The 18,983-nt window shown below is 37.1% G+C and overlaps 1 protein-coding gene across 4 annotated transcripts in view; it reads right to left on the reverse strand.

Annotated features, from left to right (window-relative positions):
* Positions 1-273: 273 nt before the first annotated feature.
* gpm6ba (glycoprotein M6Ba) overlaps positions 274-18,983 on the reverse strand; it is a 45,586-nt gene continuing 26,876 nt past the window's right edge. For 2 of the 4 annotated variants that reach the window (XM_083522465.1, XM_083522464.1), the window contains exons 2-7: positions 11,957-12,143; positions 10,249-10,405; positions 5,030-5,198; positions 4,581-4,654; positions 4,032-4,097; positions 274-1,706 (exon numbers count right to left, since the gene is read on the reverse strand). In XM_083522465.1, coding sequence (XP_083378591.1) covers positions 1,554-1,706; positions 4,032-4,097; positions 4,581-4,654; positions 5,030-5,198; positions 10,249-10,405; positions 11,957-12,143 — 806 coding nt within the window. In that variant the 3' untranslated portion in view covers positions 274-1,553. Of the gene's footprint in view, positions 3,293-4,031; positions 4,098-4,580; positions 4,655-5,029; positions 5,199-10,248; positions 10,406-11,956; positions 12,144-18,983 lie in introns of all 4 variants that reach the window. The other 2 variants (XM_083522467.1, XM_083522466.1) reach the window with 1 other exon arrangement.

An 18,983-nucleotide genomic window follows, 5' to 3' on the forward strand; every position in this document is an offset into this window, starting at 1 on the left:
CTTTCGAATTATTTTCAGTAACATTGTTGCTCATTGGTTTAATGATAATAGATACTTGGTTTACAATTAATCATAACTTGTTACAATTCCCTTGTAGGATAATAATTCTTAAAGACGGAATAAATATATGAGTATTTGATTTCAGAATAGTGCAACATATCAGAGTTATAACACAACATAATGCTATAACATAATGCTTAATTATGCTTAGACATAATGCTATAATTTTTTAGAAAATTTCAGGTTTAGTTTATTGATTTGAAGTGCATCATATTTTTCTTTTTTTTGGAAACTGTTGATATGTTGTAGAATTCAGAGAAAGAGGCTACGTAAAACAGTGGTTTTGAAAATGCAAGTTAATCATTTATCATTATATTATACAAGACATCCAAGTTGAAGTGGACCAAAAAAGACACATGTTTTACTTCTGGAATATTACAGTCTAACCTGGTGAATACATACTGAACATTGTAATGACGCCCTCTGTTAGAGTCCAGATCAACGTGAAAATATGTCAGATTTACTGTTGCTCGGTATTAGAAGATTTATGACAATTTATATTTCTTATATTCATTGTATTGGTTGTATTGGTGTAAAAGTGTTTTCTGTTTTAAGGTATTTCTCATTCACTTCTATTAAAAAAAATGTTGATTAAGTAAGAAATCAATTAACTGAAATCCTAAATGTTTATTATTATTATTATTATTATTAGGTCACTATTACTGTCTATTTTAATACATTTTGTGATTTTGTAAAATATCTAAAAAAAAAGTCTGCTAAAGACAGGAATTTTTGTTTATGACAACTTCTTTCCAACCTACAACATGTACCACTGTCTTGTTGGCAGTTGCACTTATTATTTTACACTACGTGAGTAGACCGGGATCTTTCCACAACAAATCCTCTGTGTCTAGCAGCAATGGCTAATGCGGCATCTAACGTTTTTTATACCCATGGTGTCAAGTACCAGTATAAAAAGAAAAAGACCAAAAATAATGTTAGTAATAAAAAAAAGCTGTTTAGGAAACCATTAACTAAAAGCGAAAGAGAAAGAGATCAGAGAAGTTTCATAATAAACCAGGCATACATTATGAAGTATTAAAAAAACAACAACATTCATACACGTTCACTCAGTTCCTGCAAAATGTCTGTAGCATGTTAGTGCAGACAGTAAGTGCTGTGAGGTTGTGTGTTACGTCAACAGTGTTCACAGTCCTAACCAGGAATTTTTACTCTTAGCCATTAGTTCTTAACAAAAAAACAGGAATAATTACTATTCAGAACAGCATTTCCATGCATTTCCAAATCATCTTATCAACATGGAGTAAAACACATCATATGACTTTCATGTGAAACCAATAACTGATGCCATATCATGGTCATAACTGATCTATAGCAAACTGTTGCTGTAGCACACTACTAGGCAATGTTAGTTAGCTCTGTTTTGTGTGTGTGTGTGTGTGTGTGTGTGTGTGTGTGTGTGTGTGTGTGTGTGTGTGTGTGTGTGTGTGTGTGTGTGTTTAATTGTGGAATTAATTGGATGTCTGCCTCATTTACGAGTAGGAGTTGAGGCCTTCCTTGGAGCGTGACTGCACGTCCTGCAGCTCACCATCATCCTTGGTCTTGATGTCCTGGTAGGCGTGAGTCTGCTGACACGCACCCTTTAGATACGCCCAGTTTGCTGACAAGATCATCAGGTAATGCACCTGCAGGAAAGAGGAATGGGGACGAGGAAAAAAAGGGAGAAAGAGAAAAGGAAGGAAGAGAAAGGAAAGGGGGAGTGGGGTATTAGCAGTGAGTGGGTTAGTCAGCTAATACTAGCCATAAGAGTTAGAGAATTCGGTTAGCATCTTCAGGACAATTTTAATGACAAAAAAACTTGAATGTATTGAATGTGTAGTAACACGAAGAATGGCTATGATGTTAAGTAAGGATGAGATGTATGTTAGCAAACAGGTCAAGCTACGTTAGGATGCTGTTTAGAGCTAAAACAGCAAACAATTTTAGATTAGCAGAACATTCTCTATACTGTTACTGATTTCTGTACTGTACTTTTGAGTCAAAACCACCAGAACCAGGGAACAGTTTTATATATAAGTTTTACAACATTTTTACTGTTTTATATAATATATATATTTATTTATTATTACTGATATATCCATAATTTTAGGAATTCTTTTTTGTCTAACTAGAAACTGAAAACACTGGGTGAACAATGTTCTAATAAACATCTAAAATAAACTAGAACTGGCATGCATGCAGGCATTTTTAGAACATTACAAGATTATTATTTCTGGAATAGTAGTCTAACCTATTTATAACTTGTTGGATACATATTAAACTTTGTAATAATGTAATAAGCTAGAATATGACTAAATAAAAAGACAAAGGGTTTGTGTTCTGCATATTAAATGTTTATTTCCAATTAAGACTTAGGAAAAAACCTCTAATGTTCTTGGAAGCAATTCTATATTTAAACTTGACAGTGAACAAAAAGTCCAAACATGGCCAAAGTCAGTTAAATCCACCAAAAAAAAGACAAAAAACAAAAAAACAAAAACAAGAAAATGACATCGTAAAGTCTATAAACTCTCAGGATCTGTAAAAGTACAATTTATGCCCTTCACAGGTACAATTGATGAGAACTGAAAGTCAAAGTTGAATTGGGACCAATCGTTGCACCAAATGGTTCAACTGACCTTTCATTCACTGCAATAATCCACTAAATAAACTCCCTCAGGCTGTAGTACTTGAACTACTTTGGCTTTAACTGCTGGTGCCTCAGGGCATTTATGGTACAAAGTAATGGACAGATCAAGTCCCTTAATACTGATCCTGGGCCTGAGACTACTTACGCATTAGATTCTATGCACACTTGTATTGGAGATATTTCTAATAGACTTGGGTTAACGTTAATATCACAGGTCTTATGGCTGTCACTGTTTTTAAGACCACCTTTACATTGGTGTAAATGAGTGAACATTTTCTAGAAACCAAATCTTCTGTTTACAACAAGACACAATTGACTGCACTACATGTTTGTGATAAACAATATAATCCTCAGTAAGCTACAGCGTGGTCCATGGTGTCAGTAGTACACTTTTCTTTGCTATATTTCCCTTTCTACATTTCTCAACCCACTATCTCTTTTTTTTTTTCTTCAAAACATTGTCTTCACTTTGTGTTTACACTCTCAAAATTGCATGTTTTAGAATTTAGTAGTGTGGCTGTGGTCGTGGCTCTTAAACTTCAGCACGGCATAGTTATAAGTGGTGGCCATCATGTAGATGAGCTAGGAGGAAGAGAGCAGAGGAGAAGAGAGCAAGTGGGTGATATGGACCGCAATTCTGTATAAATGGGAGTCACAGTTTGCAAAGCACACTGGGCAGTGGACAATGAACCTTTGGCATTGCATCATTAATCCTCATGTTATGTTTGGCCTGAAATTGACAAATTAAAGGTCAGAGTAACTGTAGGAGTGAATGGGAGAGGTCAAAGTATCTGTGGGAGAGGGTGGAACTGGTGGGAGTATCTGCAGTAATTAAGGCAGTGGCTGGGAGTGGCTGTGGGAGTGAATGTAGTGTCTGTGGGAGTGGTGAGAGTATCTGTTAGAGTGTGTGAGAGTAGTGTCTAAGGAAGTGTAGTAGGAGTATCTGTGGTAAAGAGTAAATGTAAAATAAGTGGGTGGGAGTGACCAGAGTATCTGTGGGAGTGAGTCTATTGGAATGGTTGTGTTGTCTGTGGTAATGGGGAGGACATACTTCCAAACATGGGTAGGCTCACTAATCAGGTCATTTTAAACTGTAAAGCACTAAAATATGCTTAGCCTCTATGGGTAAATGGCAAACAAACATGAGGATTTAGATGCCCTTATCTACAATTAAGAATGTCCTTAATCACCATGACAACAGTCTTAACGTTTCTGCGAAGGCCTCAGTTAGTACAATAATCACAATCATGTTATGGTAAGATGTAAATGCATGTCGTTTGTAGAAACATCATTTGTACATAAGTTTTGTTTTTAATCCTACCAGTGCAATCACAGTGGCTCCAGCTCCGGCACATGCGACAATGTAGAGATGGTAGGACAAATAGAACTGTAATGGTGGGAGAAGAAAGACATACCAGAGTCATGTCACACTGAACAGTGAAAAGTCAAACTCCCTTGCACAATTTTTTTAAAGTTCCTGCAAAACTTTAAAAAAAAAAAAATAAATGGCCTAATGCTTAAGATATGGCATTTTTCAGCAGTAAAATTGTAAAACAACACATTTAACACAATTTATTTTCCTACTAGCAGCATAAGTCCCATTAACGTAGGGATATGTTACTAAAAGAATTTAAATATTTTAGCTTTTCCTCTCCTTAGTCATGTACATTTTTCAAATTTTTCTTTTGGCAAACTCATAAACATATTTATTAGAGAATATATGCTAAACATAGAAAGTTTTTTTGGTAAAAATCACAGATTAGTCACATTAGATGATGCCATAAAATGTAAATCTATCTGTCCTGTTTTATTTTTTATTTTAAATGCGTCTTTCTCACAAGAACATTTGGAATTATGGGTTGAACTTTACCTCGCTTGTGTTGCAAATGTCAGCCAAGGTTTGTCCACATGCTTTCCCAGGATTTGCATTCCAGGGAATAACTCCTGGCAATACAGTAGAACACCACACATTAAATTAAGATTTAATGTCTAACCCAAAGATCCCATGTGATGAGTTAGAAAAAGGCTTAAAATTTTATATAAAAATAAACTCAAACCACTGGTTTGTACAGCTGCAAATCTTGTATTTTTTAGCTCAATTACTTTTTTATATTAAAATATGCACAATACTACTTAGCATCACATCTTTAAATTCCTGAGGGCACATTTATGCCAACTAAACTTTAGGGAACAGATATAACAGCTTATTATACCTGTTTTTTCTCTATAATGCTCAAAAAGCCAAAGTCTTTATTGATGATCAATGAAAATTAGATTGTACACAACACAAAGGCTGTATTTTGTTTCTTTATTACTCACCGTACTGCCTCACATCCACACAGATGTTATCAATAGAGGTGAGATTGGCAATGGGAGACTTCATAGCAGCACATGTGGTCCACATGTTGTAGAAGAGAAAGACTGGCACAGCAGAGAAACCAAAAATGCCCAGCCATGCCAAGCCCAAGATGTAGGTCAGAAACACAAACTGTGGAAAAAAAATTAGAAAAAGTGTGCATTTTTATTCTTTGCCTACAATAAAAAACATATATAAGTGTAAGCATACTATAGGTGTAACACAATGATAAGATCTTTATATGTATGTTTTCCATGTAATAATAGCAAAAACCTCTTTTTTTTTTTTTTAATTAATTCAATTCATATGTGATATACACTGTATAGATGGCTACGATTCACCTTTAGGTCATGCAACAACAAGCTTACAGTACAATATATTTTTTTATTTATGTTTAAACATGTAAACAAAACAAATTCTTCAGAATATGGTAATCTAAACCATACTCATATATACCAGCATATATAAAGATGTACTGCTAGACACACGAAAGTAGAGCATCATATTTTCCTTAACCATCAACCCAGCCATTAGGGTTGCCAGTGCACAAGCCAGTGCACTCTCAGTGCCGGCCCCAAGCCCGGATAAATGGGTAGGGTTGCGTTAGGAAGGGCATCCAGCGTAAAACGTGCCAAATGGCATATGCGGATCACGAACCAGAATTTCATACCGGATCAGTCGAGGCCCGGGTTAACAACGACCGCCACAGGTTTTGTTGGTGAAAAAAGTGAAGAAAGAGAGGGGGAAGATGTCAACAGAGACGGCAAGGAAAGTAGTGTAGGAGAATGGATTTTAGGGTTGGTACTTTAAATGTTGGTACTATGACTGGTAAAGGGAGAGAGGTAGCTGATATGATGGAGAGGAGAAAGGTAGACATGTTGTGTGTTCAGAAGACCAAGTGGAAGGGGAGTAAGGCCAGGAGCATTAGAGGTGGGTTTGAACTGTTCTTTAATGGTGTGGATGCAAAGAGAAATGGTGTATGGGGTGATCCTGAAGAAAGAGTACAGTAAGAGTGTAGTGGAGGTGAAGAAAGTTTCTGACAGGGTGATGAACGTAAAGCTGGAAGTTGAAGGGATGATGATAAATGTCATAAGTGCCTATGCTCCACAAGTGTGTTGTGAGATGAAGGAAAAGGAAAAATTCTGGAGTGAATTAGATTAAGTTGGTAGATGGTGTATCTAAGAAAGAGAGATTAGTGATTGGGTTGATTTCAATAGGCATGTAGGTGAAGGGAACAAAGGGTGATGAGGAGGTGATGGGTAGGTATGGCTTTAAGGAGAGGAATGTGAAAGGGCAGATGGTGGTAGATTTTACTAAAAGGATGGAAATGGTAGTGGTGAACACTTATTTAAAAAAGAAGGAGGATAGTGTGACGCATAAGAGTGGAGGAAGGTGCACACGGGTGAACTATGTTCTATGCAGGAGATGCAACCTGAAGTAGATTGGAGACTGTAAGGTGTTGACAGGGGACAGTGTAGCTAATCAGCATCGGATGGTGGTCTGTAGGATGGTTTCGCAGGTGAAGAAGAAGAGGAGGAGAGTGAGGACTGAAAGCAGAATAAGATGGTGGAAACTGAAGGAGGAAGAATTTAGTGTGAAGTGCAGGGAAGAGGTAATTCAGGGGCTCGGTGGTGGTGAAGAGGTGCTAGATGATTAGGCAACAACTGCGAAAGTATTAAGGGAGACATCTAGAGAGGTACTTGGTGTGACATCTAAAAGGGAAAAGAAGACAAAGAAACATGGAGGTGGAATAAGGTAGTGCACGAAAGCATAAGGGGAAAGAGGTTGGCGAAGAGATGAGAAAAGCAGTCAGGAGTACAAGGAGATGCAACAGCTGAGGTACTGAGGATGGAGCCACCAGGAAGGAGGAAAAGAGGAAGGCCAAGGAGGAGGTTTAAGGGAAGACATGCAGGCAGTTGGTTTGAAAGAAGCAGATGTAGAGGACAGGAGGGTATGGAGATGGATGATCCGCTGAGGCGACCCCTAACAGGAGCAGCCAAAAGAAGAAGAATTCTCTGTTTTAACTTTCATGTTCTGCTTACATCTATTTATTTTTATAGCAGTAAGGGTGAATTTTTTAATTGACAGTTCATTATCTCTTCATTTCGAATATTAGCAATATCATTTGAATGTGAAAGACAGAGTTATTATGTCAAGCTACAGTAAGCCAAGTATACTTTCAAGGCTTTTTCGTTGTTGTTTTGCTGTTGTTTATTAATAAATGAACTAGTTAATTTTGACCTAACCAGAACATGGGGTTAATGGTCACTCACACAATAATATGGGGACTTAGTTATGCCTTATTCATGTGGATTAGAGCCACTACACATGCAAATTCACACAGGCACAGGCACAGGCACAGGCACAGGCACACACACACACACACACACACACACACACACACACACACACACACACACACACACACACACACACACACACACACTTTAAACTAAAACAATTATACATGTGGATAAATTAGATATATCCATACACATGGCCTGCATGTGCACAGAATGTAGGATATATTAGTTAGTGGTGGACAGTAACGAAGTAATTTGTTATTGTAGTTAAGTCATTTTTGTTTATCGGTACTCAAGTATTTCAGTCTGGAGAGACTTTTCCTTTACAGTGCATCCGAAAAGTATTCACAGTGCTTTTTATACATTTTGTTATATTACAGCTTTAAATTCATTATTTTCTTTTTAATATTCTACAAACAATCTATGAAGTGTGTTTGAAATATTTGCAAATGTATTAAAAAAAAATATATAAAAATAAAATGTACATAAGTATTCACAGCCTTTGTCCAATACTTTTTTGAAACACCTTTGCCACTAATTACAGTATCAAGTCTTTTTTAGTATAATGTGCTCCTATTATTCTTTGCAGAACCTCGCAAGCTCCATCAGGTTGGATGGCTAGCATCGGTGCACAGCCATTTTCAGATCTCTCCAGAGATGTTCAATTGTGTTCAAGTCTGGCCTGAACATTCACAAAATCGTCCCGTAGCCACTCCTTAGTTATTTTGGCTGTGTGCTTAGAATCCTTGTTCTGTTGGAAGATTAACTGTCGCTCCTGAGGTCCAGAGCGCTCTGGAGCTGTTTTTCATCAGGGATGTATCTGTACATTGCTGCATTCATCGTTCCCTTGATCCTGTCTAGTCTCCCAGTTCCTGCTGCTAATAACCATCCCCACAGCGTGATGCTGCCACCACCACCATGCATTCTCCAGACATGACACTTGGTATTCAGGTAAAAGAGTTAATCTTTGTTTCTCATGGTCTGAGAGTCCTTAAGGTGCCTTTTGGCAAACTCCAGGCAGGCTGTCATGTGCATTTTTTCCTGAGGCATGGCTTTCGTCTGGCGACTACACAATACAGGCCCGATTGGTGGAGTGCTGCAGAGATGGTTGTTCTTCTGGAAGTTTCTCCTTTCTTTACAGAGAAATGCTGAAGCTCTTTCAGAGTGACCATTGGGTTCTTGGTCACCTCCCTGACAAAATATCTTCTTCCCTATCACTCAGTTTCCCCGGGCAGCCCATTCTAGGAAGAGTCCTCATGGTTCCAAACTACTTCCATGTACGGATAGTAGAGGCCACTGTGCTGATTGGGACCTTCAATGCTGCAGAGATTTTTATGTACCCTTCCCCAGATCTGTGCCTCGAAACAATCCTGTCTCTGGATTACAATCTGGATTTGTGCTCTGACATGCACTTTTAAATGTGGGACCTTATATAGACGGGTGTGTGCCTTTTTCAAATCATGTCTAATCAACTGAATTTACCACAGGTGGACCGCAATGAAGTTGTATAACCATCTCAAGGATAAGTTTCATGGCAAAGGCTGTGAATACATATACACATGTGATTTTTGTTGTTTTGTATTTTTTATACATTTGCAAAGATTTCAAACAAACTTCACATGAAAAAGATAATGGTGTGTATGCAGCTCATCTCATTAGGAGGATATTAAAGGCTTATACATTTATTGAAATCGGATAATAACTAGGTTATTCTGTTACGCATAGAACAACAATATTAATTTCAGCTGCATAACATTATAATTTATAGTATTTAACTTATCATAATGTGTGTAGCAACAAAAATATTTCAACCTAACTAGTCTAGTTGGATTGTAGAGCACCTATTGATTTGATTTACTTTTAATTGAGGTGATGTCTTAAAGGATTTCTGTGATTGTATTGAAAAGGTCCTGAAGTGAGTTCAGTAAGGGGAATCTTAAAAGGCAAATTTAAACGACATATATTATAAGGATATAGATGTTGTATGTATCTTATGCTACAATTAGCTAAATTAGTTTTTTGTTCTTGGTTCTGAGAGTTTGATAAATTGTGCACAATGATGTGTATTAAATTGTGCAATAAATGCATTTAGGGTAATATTTTTATATGAAAAGGAAGCTCTCAGAAATGTTTCCAAATTTGTGGACTGCACTGAGAATAAGTTTTACTTATCCAGTGACTGTAGCTAAAGCAGAGAGGAGCTTTTTAAAGCTGAAACTAATCAATAGGGGAGGCGTTGGGTCATGGCGTAGTTCACCCAGGGCTTCATTCTAACTAAAACAGCCACCCGTGCTTGGTGGTATCTACTTATCACCAACATACAGTGCAGCAGCTGTTCAACAGCTAACAGAACATTTTATGAGTAACAAATTCTGTAACAATCTCCTGACTCCAACTTGCCACAGCACCGTGGCCTTATTACCCCCGTTTTTTTAAGTCGTTCAAAAGAAGAATTTGGGCTCATGATAATTTATTAGATATCAATCAGTGTTTGACTCATGAATATCATTCTATGAATAAATTGGTGTGTTAAGAGTCACATTAGAGTCTTTTTACATAAACTGAGTTAATTAAGCAAAGAGTCTTTTGATAAAATTATAATAGGAACATTATAGTAATAATAAACCATAGTAGTTGGATATTTAAGTTAATTTGAAGGCAAATACTTTTGTACTTTTACTCATGTGAAAGTTTAAAGGGGCACTTTTACCTTTACTGGAGTCATATTTTACCTACTAAATCTCTACTTTTATTTAAGTAAATGGTTTGTGCACTTTGTCCACCACTAATATTCGTGTGTGTGTGTGTGTGTGTGTGTGTGTGTGTGTGTGTGTGTGTATGTGTGTGTGTTATGAAACATTTGTGTGCCTGACTCTTACCATGGCACTGATGCAGCGGCCACACACAGTGGTCTTGAACTCACTGTGCATCTCCTTGACCGCGCTGGTCGTGTAAAAGCCTTCAGCCAGCAGGATAATTCCATACAGGAAGAAGAAAGAGCCAATGCCATAGATAATGTACTGTAGAATCTGAACACTGGATAGAAAACACAGTAGAATATATAATCTTTCCTCAAAACGAAAGTCACAGAAATGCGGAAATTATATAGGTTTGTTCTAAAATGTGAATATTATGATTATATTATTATTATTATTATTATATTTAATATTAATCATGTCCAAAATAGTGCAATTATTGCATTATTTTGATCTATAATCATACCTCATGATTTTTCATAATGATTCAAGAATGTATTTTTAAAAATCAGGTCGTGTTATTCAGCTTGTTTAGAAATCCTAACATAAAATGAAAATCTTTTTCACACTTTTTTTACACAAAAATTTGACACAATATAATTTATCCTAATAATACTACTATGTTAATTATTGGGAGTTAATGCCGTTGATTCCAATAGTGATATAATTTATGTATTCCAGTCACTTACTTTTGAACAAAGTGGGGAAAAAAGCATATCAAAATGAATTGCTAAAAACAGTCAGCAGATGAAAACAATTAATTCAAAAATTATTCTTACCCTTGTAAACATTGGTTCAAAACCTTATCCTATTTATTAGTTTGTTTGCTCATTTGTTGTTTATTTATTTATTCATTTATTCAGTCATTCATTCATTTACTTAAAGTTCAGATGAGTGTTTAGGCACGCTTAAGCAGTTAATAAAGACTTCCTGTTTCATTAGGGTATAATTATTAGGTGACATGAAGGTCTAAGTCACTAATCAGCATAGGAAAGATTACAGAATGCAGAACAACTAGATTATGGTTGGGCCATGATCCAAACCATACATCTAAATCCACATAAAATAGTTCAGTAATCACACAATCAAGCTTCTGACATGGCCTGACCTAATGCCCACTGAAAATGTAAGTGAGGTGAAATATTCTGCACTAATTACTGATTAAATGTTCTGTATTTAATCTTATTAAACATAATAAGAGTAACAGTGCTGTTATGTGGGTTAAGTAAAGGAAGGCTGCATCTACTACAAAATGCAGGTGTGCTAATAATGCACCTCACACACAAAGACATTACTACAACATGCCAAAAAAAGGATATAGTTTTAGACCATCATGAGTTATCCCTTACATCACCTCATATAGTCCAATAATTTTAAAAGAAACTGTCATTAATGATAAAGTAATAGACCTTTGTAGTCTGCTGTAGTTTGAACCCTGTAGTTCAAAAACAATCTTTTAATGCTGTTCTGAAGTGAAAAATCTGGTGGCACAAATCTAGTGATTATACAGTGGCATTCAGACTCATTTTAATCACATATATTCAGACACAATACACAAGGCTGCAGCAGATGGTGATGCATAATGTTACCTTAAATACATTCCTATTTCCTGTGCCCCATTATGTCTGCATGTCTCTCCTTTCCCTCCCACTGCCTCTCTTTTTTTTTGTCCTACATATTTTGCAAGTACACAGAACCACCAATCCAAATGCACACAATTCGTGAAATGAACAAATTCCCAGCTGTCATTTTCTGTCACTTTTTTTTTGTACCATGTGGTAAATATATGTAACACTATGCACATGTATCCATATTCCCTACACAGACTCACATGTCAGCAAGGGTGGCATGGTCGGCTGTGATGTGGGAGAAGTGGTTCTCCAGCATTGTCATGGTGCTCGTCAGTGCTACATGCCCGCATCCGCAGAACAGAGCCACGCCCGAAAAGCACAGGATGGTTGCCACCAGTGAGGCGTATGGTACACCCCCCAAACATTTAATGCAGCAGTCCAAGCAACCTGCAGTCAAATGGAAAGATGAGAGAGTCATTATATTACAATATTTAATTAGTAAGACTCACCACACGTTAGCCAAGTTAATGATTTTCTGGCTTTGAGGCTAATGCGTGGAGGAAAATTAGGTTAATTATTATCATTCTACATGCCAAAAGCAGCACACACTTCACACATACAGTACCTCTAATGCAAGTTTAAAGGAGCAAAGCATGGGCATCAAATATGTCTTCTTGGTTAACATATTTTATGGTGGAAAACTTGTGCAAATGTGATTTCTTTTTCTTGAAATATTGAACTGTAAAGTTTTGATAAAGCTAAAATTTTAGAGGCCAACAAAAATGAGTCTTTGACTAATTTAGCTTGGCAATTATTTGGCAGGTGGCCACATAGTTTAACAGCTGAATATGCAAACCTATAAAGTATTTGAAAATATGTGACCTGAAGACAAGACACTATTACTGGATCCCAAAAGTGCTGTATTTTTAACCAGTTTCAACCTGAAGAGGCTTTAACAATAGATGTCAGTGCTGAGATACATACATAAACATGATCCTAGATATTGTCTGTAGAAACATACCTTTATATATTTGCACAAAGTATGGATACCTGTGAATATTCCTGAACTGTGTCATGCTCCAGTTACTGTACTATTATCTTGGTTTGGTAGCTCTATTGCTGCAAACCCATAAGACCAAGACATGTGGTTCAAGATTCAGTGTTGGTTATGTGTAACCTTAATTAATCTGTGTCTTCTGCTTGGGCATACACACTGTCACAATTAGGGATTTCAAACTTAACGTGTTAATAATGCGTTAATGCAAATAAACTTTAATAAATATAAAATCTAAATAAATAAATATATAAGAGGCGAAATTAAAACTTTCAGCGCAACACATATATTTACGACATCCTTTCTTTACTCAGATATAAATTTTTTTTTAAGTAACTTATCATTTGTTTTACTGATGCAGTGAGTTTCAGATCAAGCACCAAAATCCGCCATGATGCACACATCTGGCAATTAAAACCGTCCGTGTGGAAACATAGTAAAAGTTCTATTTGGTGTTCTGACGTAATTTAAAGCACCATAATTACTTTAAAACATTTACAAGAATATTATATCTTCATGCTCCATGTGAGTATCGTTTCACTAATAATAAACAGAAACATTTGCAACATCCATATTTGTCCATGTCCATGTTCATTAGAGTATCAAAAATTTGAAAAGTATTAATTTAAGGTACATTTAAAACAGATAAAAATGTGCGATTAAGTTGCGATTAATCACAAGTGGACCCAGCCGTGGTTACAATTCTATTTGATTCATCCTCATTCAGCTCATCATTTACAAAGCTAACAAAGAACAAAGCAGTAATATTGACATTGGAATTGAATTTAAACTTCATACAAGGCTTTAAAATTCATAAGCCTATGTTTCAGTTAAACATTCAGAATCTTTGACCTTTATTCAAAAAGGAAATTATGCAAGAACTGGAGACACAATGATATTGATACCAAGCTAAGCACTTTTATTCCAGATTTTGTAACAGACTGAGCTTCATAAATGTATTTCTTCGAAATAGTACTGAATGGAAAAATACTTGAAAACACATTTATCATTATTATGCTATAGAAATGAAGAACATTCTTGCTCTATATATATGTATGTGTCCAATTACACATACATGCATACTAAATAGTATGGTAAAATAGTACACTACCTAAAGCTGTGTTTAATTTTTAGTATTTGGTAAAGTTTGGTGTGCAGTTACGATAGATATTCACTGGTATTTGCTGCGCTTGAAACAAAATGTCACCAAACATTTGTCAGAAATAGACAGTAGAGATTTGCGTTTTCTGACACACAGTAATTTAACGGATACTATTTATTTAAAAGCATTTCCCTTCAGGATGTCGATTTTTCTGTCAAATGGGAGATTTAGGATTTGCTCTGATGCAGCCTATGTAGTTTATGACATTGTATAATGTTACAGATTTGTAATGATCATGCGTGAAACATTTGCTGTCCATGATGATGGAAACATTTTACGTATACTTGGTATATTCACAGGTTGTCCAGCATGCTGGCTATTAGCAATTTCTGCAGAAGCAGATGATTTAAAAAAGAAAAAAGTTGTCCATGTTTTTTGAGTCACAAATTTATATATCATACAAAGAAAATTCTGAATTGTTTTAGAGCACAGAAGAAATCTCACAGATTCTGTGAACAGCAGTATTTTTACATTCCCTTAAATGACTCAGTGATACAAAGGTAAATCTTTGGCATGTCAAATAAAGCAAACAAAGCCACTATAATCCAGGACAAAAGACAGGAGTTACAGGTGTAAAGCTCTAAATGCATCAACCTATTCATTCAGTTTGTGACGCAAATTTATTTTCAATCCATATAGTCATCCTGAAAATAGACAACCATCTGTTTCACAGCATTTTAATGCAGCATTACTGCAGCATTGCTTCAATCAGGAGAAGCCATTAAAGTCTGACACATTAACCTATGATTAAAGTAATCTTGACTGATAATTTTTACATGCACTTTATGACGCTTTCATTAAATAAAATGCATGCCATAAAGGACAAAATTGAGGAAAATGGAGTATGGCATTTTGAGAAAATTGATAGGAGAGATTTGCTCTGTTGTGATAGAGACATTAGATGGAGAGATGCGATTAGTTATAATGATCATTTAAATCTTATATAATCGCTGTTAAAAATATTTGTACACACACACACAGGAGCGCACACACAGATTGAGAATAAAGGAGGGTGTTACAATCACATGCTCTTGCACATTCCACTTTAGTGTTTCCATGGAAACCCTTTTCCATTGGCATCCTGAACACTTTCCAATCAGTGAAGCGAATGGCACATGGAAAAGGGCGATTCCTCTTTGTCAAAAGAATCTTTATTGTACAGTTATATGAAAATTGTGTATTAAAAATTCACTCTGAAAAGTCATTCTTTTTGCATAAAACAATATTTTTTACATTATCTTGAAAATATTTTAATTCACCAACCAGGGATATGTGTGCAGGGGTTATGCTTTCTTTAAATGCTCTTACACTCTAATAGGTGGCTACATATGAATGAAATTTGCAAACAGCCTGCTCACCTCTGCACAATTAAGCCCTCATTTTAACCCTGATGCTGTTATTGTTCTGTGCGGTTATTGTGTTTACTCCCTAGTTACACATATTCACCTGCATACTTGTCTTTCATTTAGACAGAAAATCATCAAGCATTTTACCTTGACGAGAATATATTACAATTAAACCAGCTAATAATTAAATTGAAGATCCTTAAATTGCGACATATAAGAGTGGAGATACACACAGGTGGACTACATTATATGCAGGAGATGCTACCTGAAGAAGATTGGAGACTGTAATGTTTTGGCAGGGGACAGTGTAGCTAGACAGCATCTGATGGTGGTCTGTAGGATGGTTTTGGAGGTGAAGAAGAAGAGGAGGAGAGTTAGGACTGAAAGAAGAATAAGATGGTAGAAACTAAAGGAAGCAGACTGTAGTGAAAGACTCAGAGAAAAGGTCAGACAAGCGCTTACTGGTGAAGATATGCTGAAAGTACTACTGCTGAAATTATAAGAGAGACAGCTAAGAAGGTACTTAGTGTGACATTTGGAAATAGAATGAAAGACAAAGAGACGTGTTGGATCGAGTAAGTGCAGGAAAGCATAAGGAGAAAGAGGTTGGCGAAACAGGATTGGGATCAAAAGGGAGAGGAGAAAAGTAGGCAGGGAGATGTACAAGGAGATGCAGCAGCAGGTAAAGAGGGATGTGGCAAAATCTAATGAAAAGGCATATGAGAAGCTGTATGTGAAGAAGGACACTAAGGAAGGAGAAAAGGATTTATACCCATTGGCCAGGCAGAGGGACCGAGCTGGGAAGGATGTGCTGCAAGTTAGAGCAAAGAATGTGTTGACTAGTGAGGAGAGTGTGTTGAGAAGATGGAGGAAGTATTTTGAGAAGCCGAGGATAAGCACTACAGACGCGTTGCATGAAGGATTGCATGATGGATCGGCTCTGAGCCCTTTCCCGTTTGCAGTGGTAATAGACAGGTTGACGGACGAGGTCAGACAGGAGTCTCCGTGGACTATGATGTTTGCGGATAATATTGTGATTTGTGGTGAGAGTAGGGAGCAGGTTGAAAAGAGCCTGGAGAGTTGTAGGTACGTGCGGGAGAGAAGGGGAATGAAAGTCATTAGGAGTAAGACAGAGTACATGTGTGTGAATGAGAGGGTCAACAGTGCAGAGTGTGTTAAAGAAGTGAAGAAAAGAGTGCAGGCAGGGTGAAGTGGGTGGAGAAGAGTGGCAGGAGTGATTTGTGATAGAAGAGTATCTGCAAGCGTGAAAGGGAAAGTTTATAGGACTGTGGTGAGACCTGCGATGTTGTATGGATTAGAGACAGTGGCATTGAGTAAAAGACAGGAGGTGGAGCTGGAGGTAGCAGAGCTGAAGATGCTGCGATTTTTATTGGGAGTGATGAGTATAGACAGGAGTAGAAACGAGTTAATTAGAGGCACTGCGTATGTAAGACTTTTTGGAGACAAGGTAAAGGAGGCACGAGTGAGATGGTTTGGAAATGTGCAGAAGAGGGACATGGGGTATATTGGTAAGAGAAAGCTCAGGATGGAGCCACCAGGAAGGAGAAAAAGAGGAAGACCAAGGAGGAGGTTTATGGATGTGGTGAGGAAAGACATGCAGTAGTGGAGGAGTCTGGGTAGTATGGACGGATGATCCGCTGTGGCGACAGAAAGGAAAAGAAGAAAAAAATCCTTATATTACAGCTAAGAAATAGACATAAAAAATGTCAGAAATTTATTTTATTTGTGTATTCATTTTGCAATTCCAGAATGGGATTTATTTATTAGGATAAATTATTAAGTGAGGTTTTTGAGACGTAGGTGTACGCAGATCAGTAGAATAAAAGTTGGACACGAACCAAAATTTAAATTAGATGACACCTGAACTGTGGCAATATGCACTTGCAAAGAATATTGGTATTGCATTTAAAAGTAAATTTTAACTTAGAAATCGAGTGAATGTCCTGTTTGCTGTTTAGTTGAGGAAAACTGGCATTAGCCTCTTAGCAATCTTTACAGCTTAATCACAGAAATAGCATTATAATGTATTGTAATAATTATGTATTGTGAAAAAAACTAATGCTAAATCCAATAGCTGTCACTAATGCTGGTCTAATACTGCCAGAAGAGTATCAGAGTAATCTATGATGGAAGATGTATATATGTGAGGAAAAATGTGAGGAAACATGTTGACATAAAAGGACAAAATAGAGGAAACCAAGGAAATGGTTCAGGGAAAGTAATACAATTTTGCCTTCATGGGTGAGATTAATGAATAGTGATATGGGCAAGAGGGAGACGTAAAATGGAATTGGGAGATACAGTGAGGAAAATAAGTATTTGAACACCCTGTTATTTTGCAAGTTCTCCCATTTAGAAATCATGGAGGGGTCTGAAATTGTCATCGTAGGTGCATGTCCACTGTGAGAGACATAATCTAAAAAAAAAAAATCCAGAAATCACAATATATGATTTTTAACTATTTATTTGTATGATACAGCTGCAAATAAGTATTTGAACACCTGTCTATCAGCTAGAATTCTGACCCTCAAAGACCTGTTAGTCTGCCTTTAAAATGTCCACCTCCACTACATTTATTATCCTAAATTAGATGCACCTGTTTGAGGTCGTTAGCTGCATAAAGACACCTGTCCACCCCATACAATCAGTAAGAATCCAACTACTAACATGGCCAAGACCAAAGAGCTGTTCAAAGACACTAGAGACAAAATTGTACACCTCCACAAGGCTGGAAAGGGCTACGGGGAAATTGCCAAGTAGCTTGGTGAAAAAAGGTCCACTGTTGGAGCAATCATTAGAAAATGGAAGAAGCTAAACATGACTGTCAATCTCCCTCGGACTGGGGCTCCAGGCAAGATCTCACCTCGTGGGGTCTCAATGATCCTAAGGAAGGTGAGAAATCAGCCCAGAACTACACAGGAGGAGCTTGTCAATGACCTGAAAAGAGCTGGGACCATCGTTTTCAAAGTTACTGTTGGTAATACAGTAAGACGTCATGGTTTTCAAATCATGCATGGCACGGAAGGTTCACCTGCTTAAACCAGCACATGTCCAGGCACGTCTTAAGTTTGCCAATGACCATTTGGATGATCCAGAGAAGTCATGGGAGAAAATCATGTGGTCAGATGAGACCAAAATAGAACTTTTGGGTCATAATTCCATCAAACGTGTTTGGAGGAAGAAGAATGATGAGTACCATCCCAAGAACACCATCCCTACTGTGAAGCATGGGGGTGGCATGGGGGTCAGCATGGGGGTAGCATCATGCTTTGGGGTGTTTTTCTGCACATGGGACAGGGTGACTGCACTGTATTAAGGATAGGTATTGCAAGATTTTGGGGAACAACCTCCTTCCCTCAGTTAGAGCATTGAAGATGGGTCGAGGCTGGGTCTTCCAACATGACAATGACCCGAAGCACACAGCCAGGATAACCAAGGAGTGGCTTTGTAAGAAGCATATCAAGGTTCTGGCGTGGCCTACCCAGTCTCCAGACCTAAACCCAATAGAGAATCTTTGGAGGGAGCTCAAACTCCGTGTTTCTCAGCGACAGGCCAGAAACCTGACTGATCTAGAGAAGATCTGTGTGGAGGAGTGGGCCAAAATCGCTCCTGCACTGTGTGCAAACCTGGTGAAAAACTACAGGGAACGTTTAACCTCTGTAATTGCAAACAATGGCTACTGTACCAAATATTAACATTGACTT

Source organism: Silurus aristotelis (genome assembly GCF_946808225.1).
Source record: "Silurus aristotelis genome assembly, chromosome: 20".
Classification (NCBI taxonomy): domain Eukaryota; kingdom Metazoa; phylum Chordata; class Actinopteri; order Siluriformes; family Siluridae; genus Silurus; species Silurus aristotelis.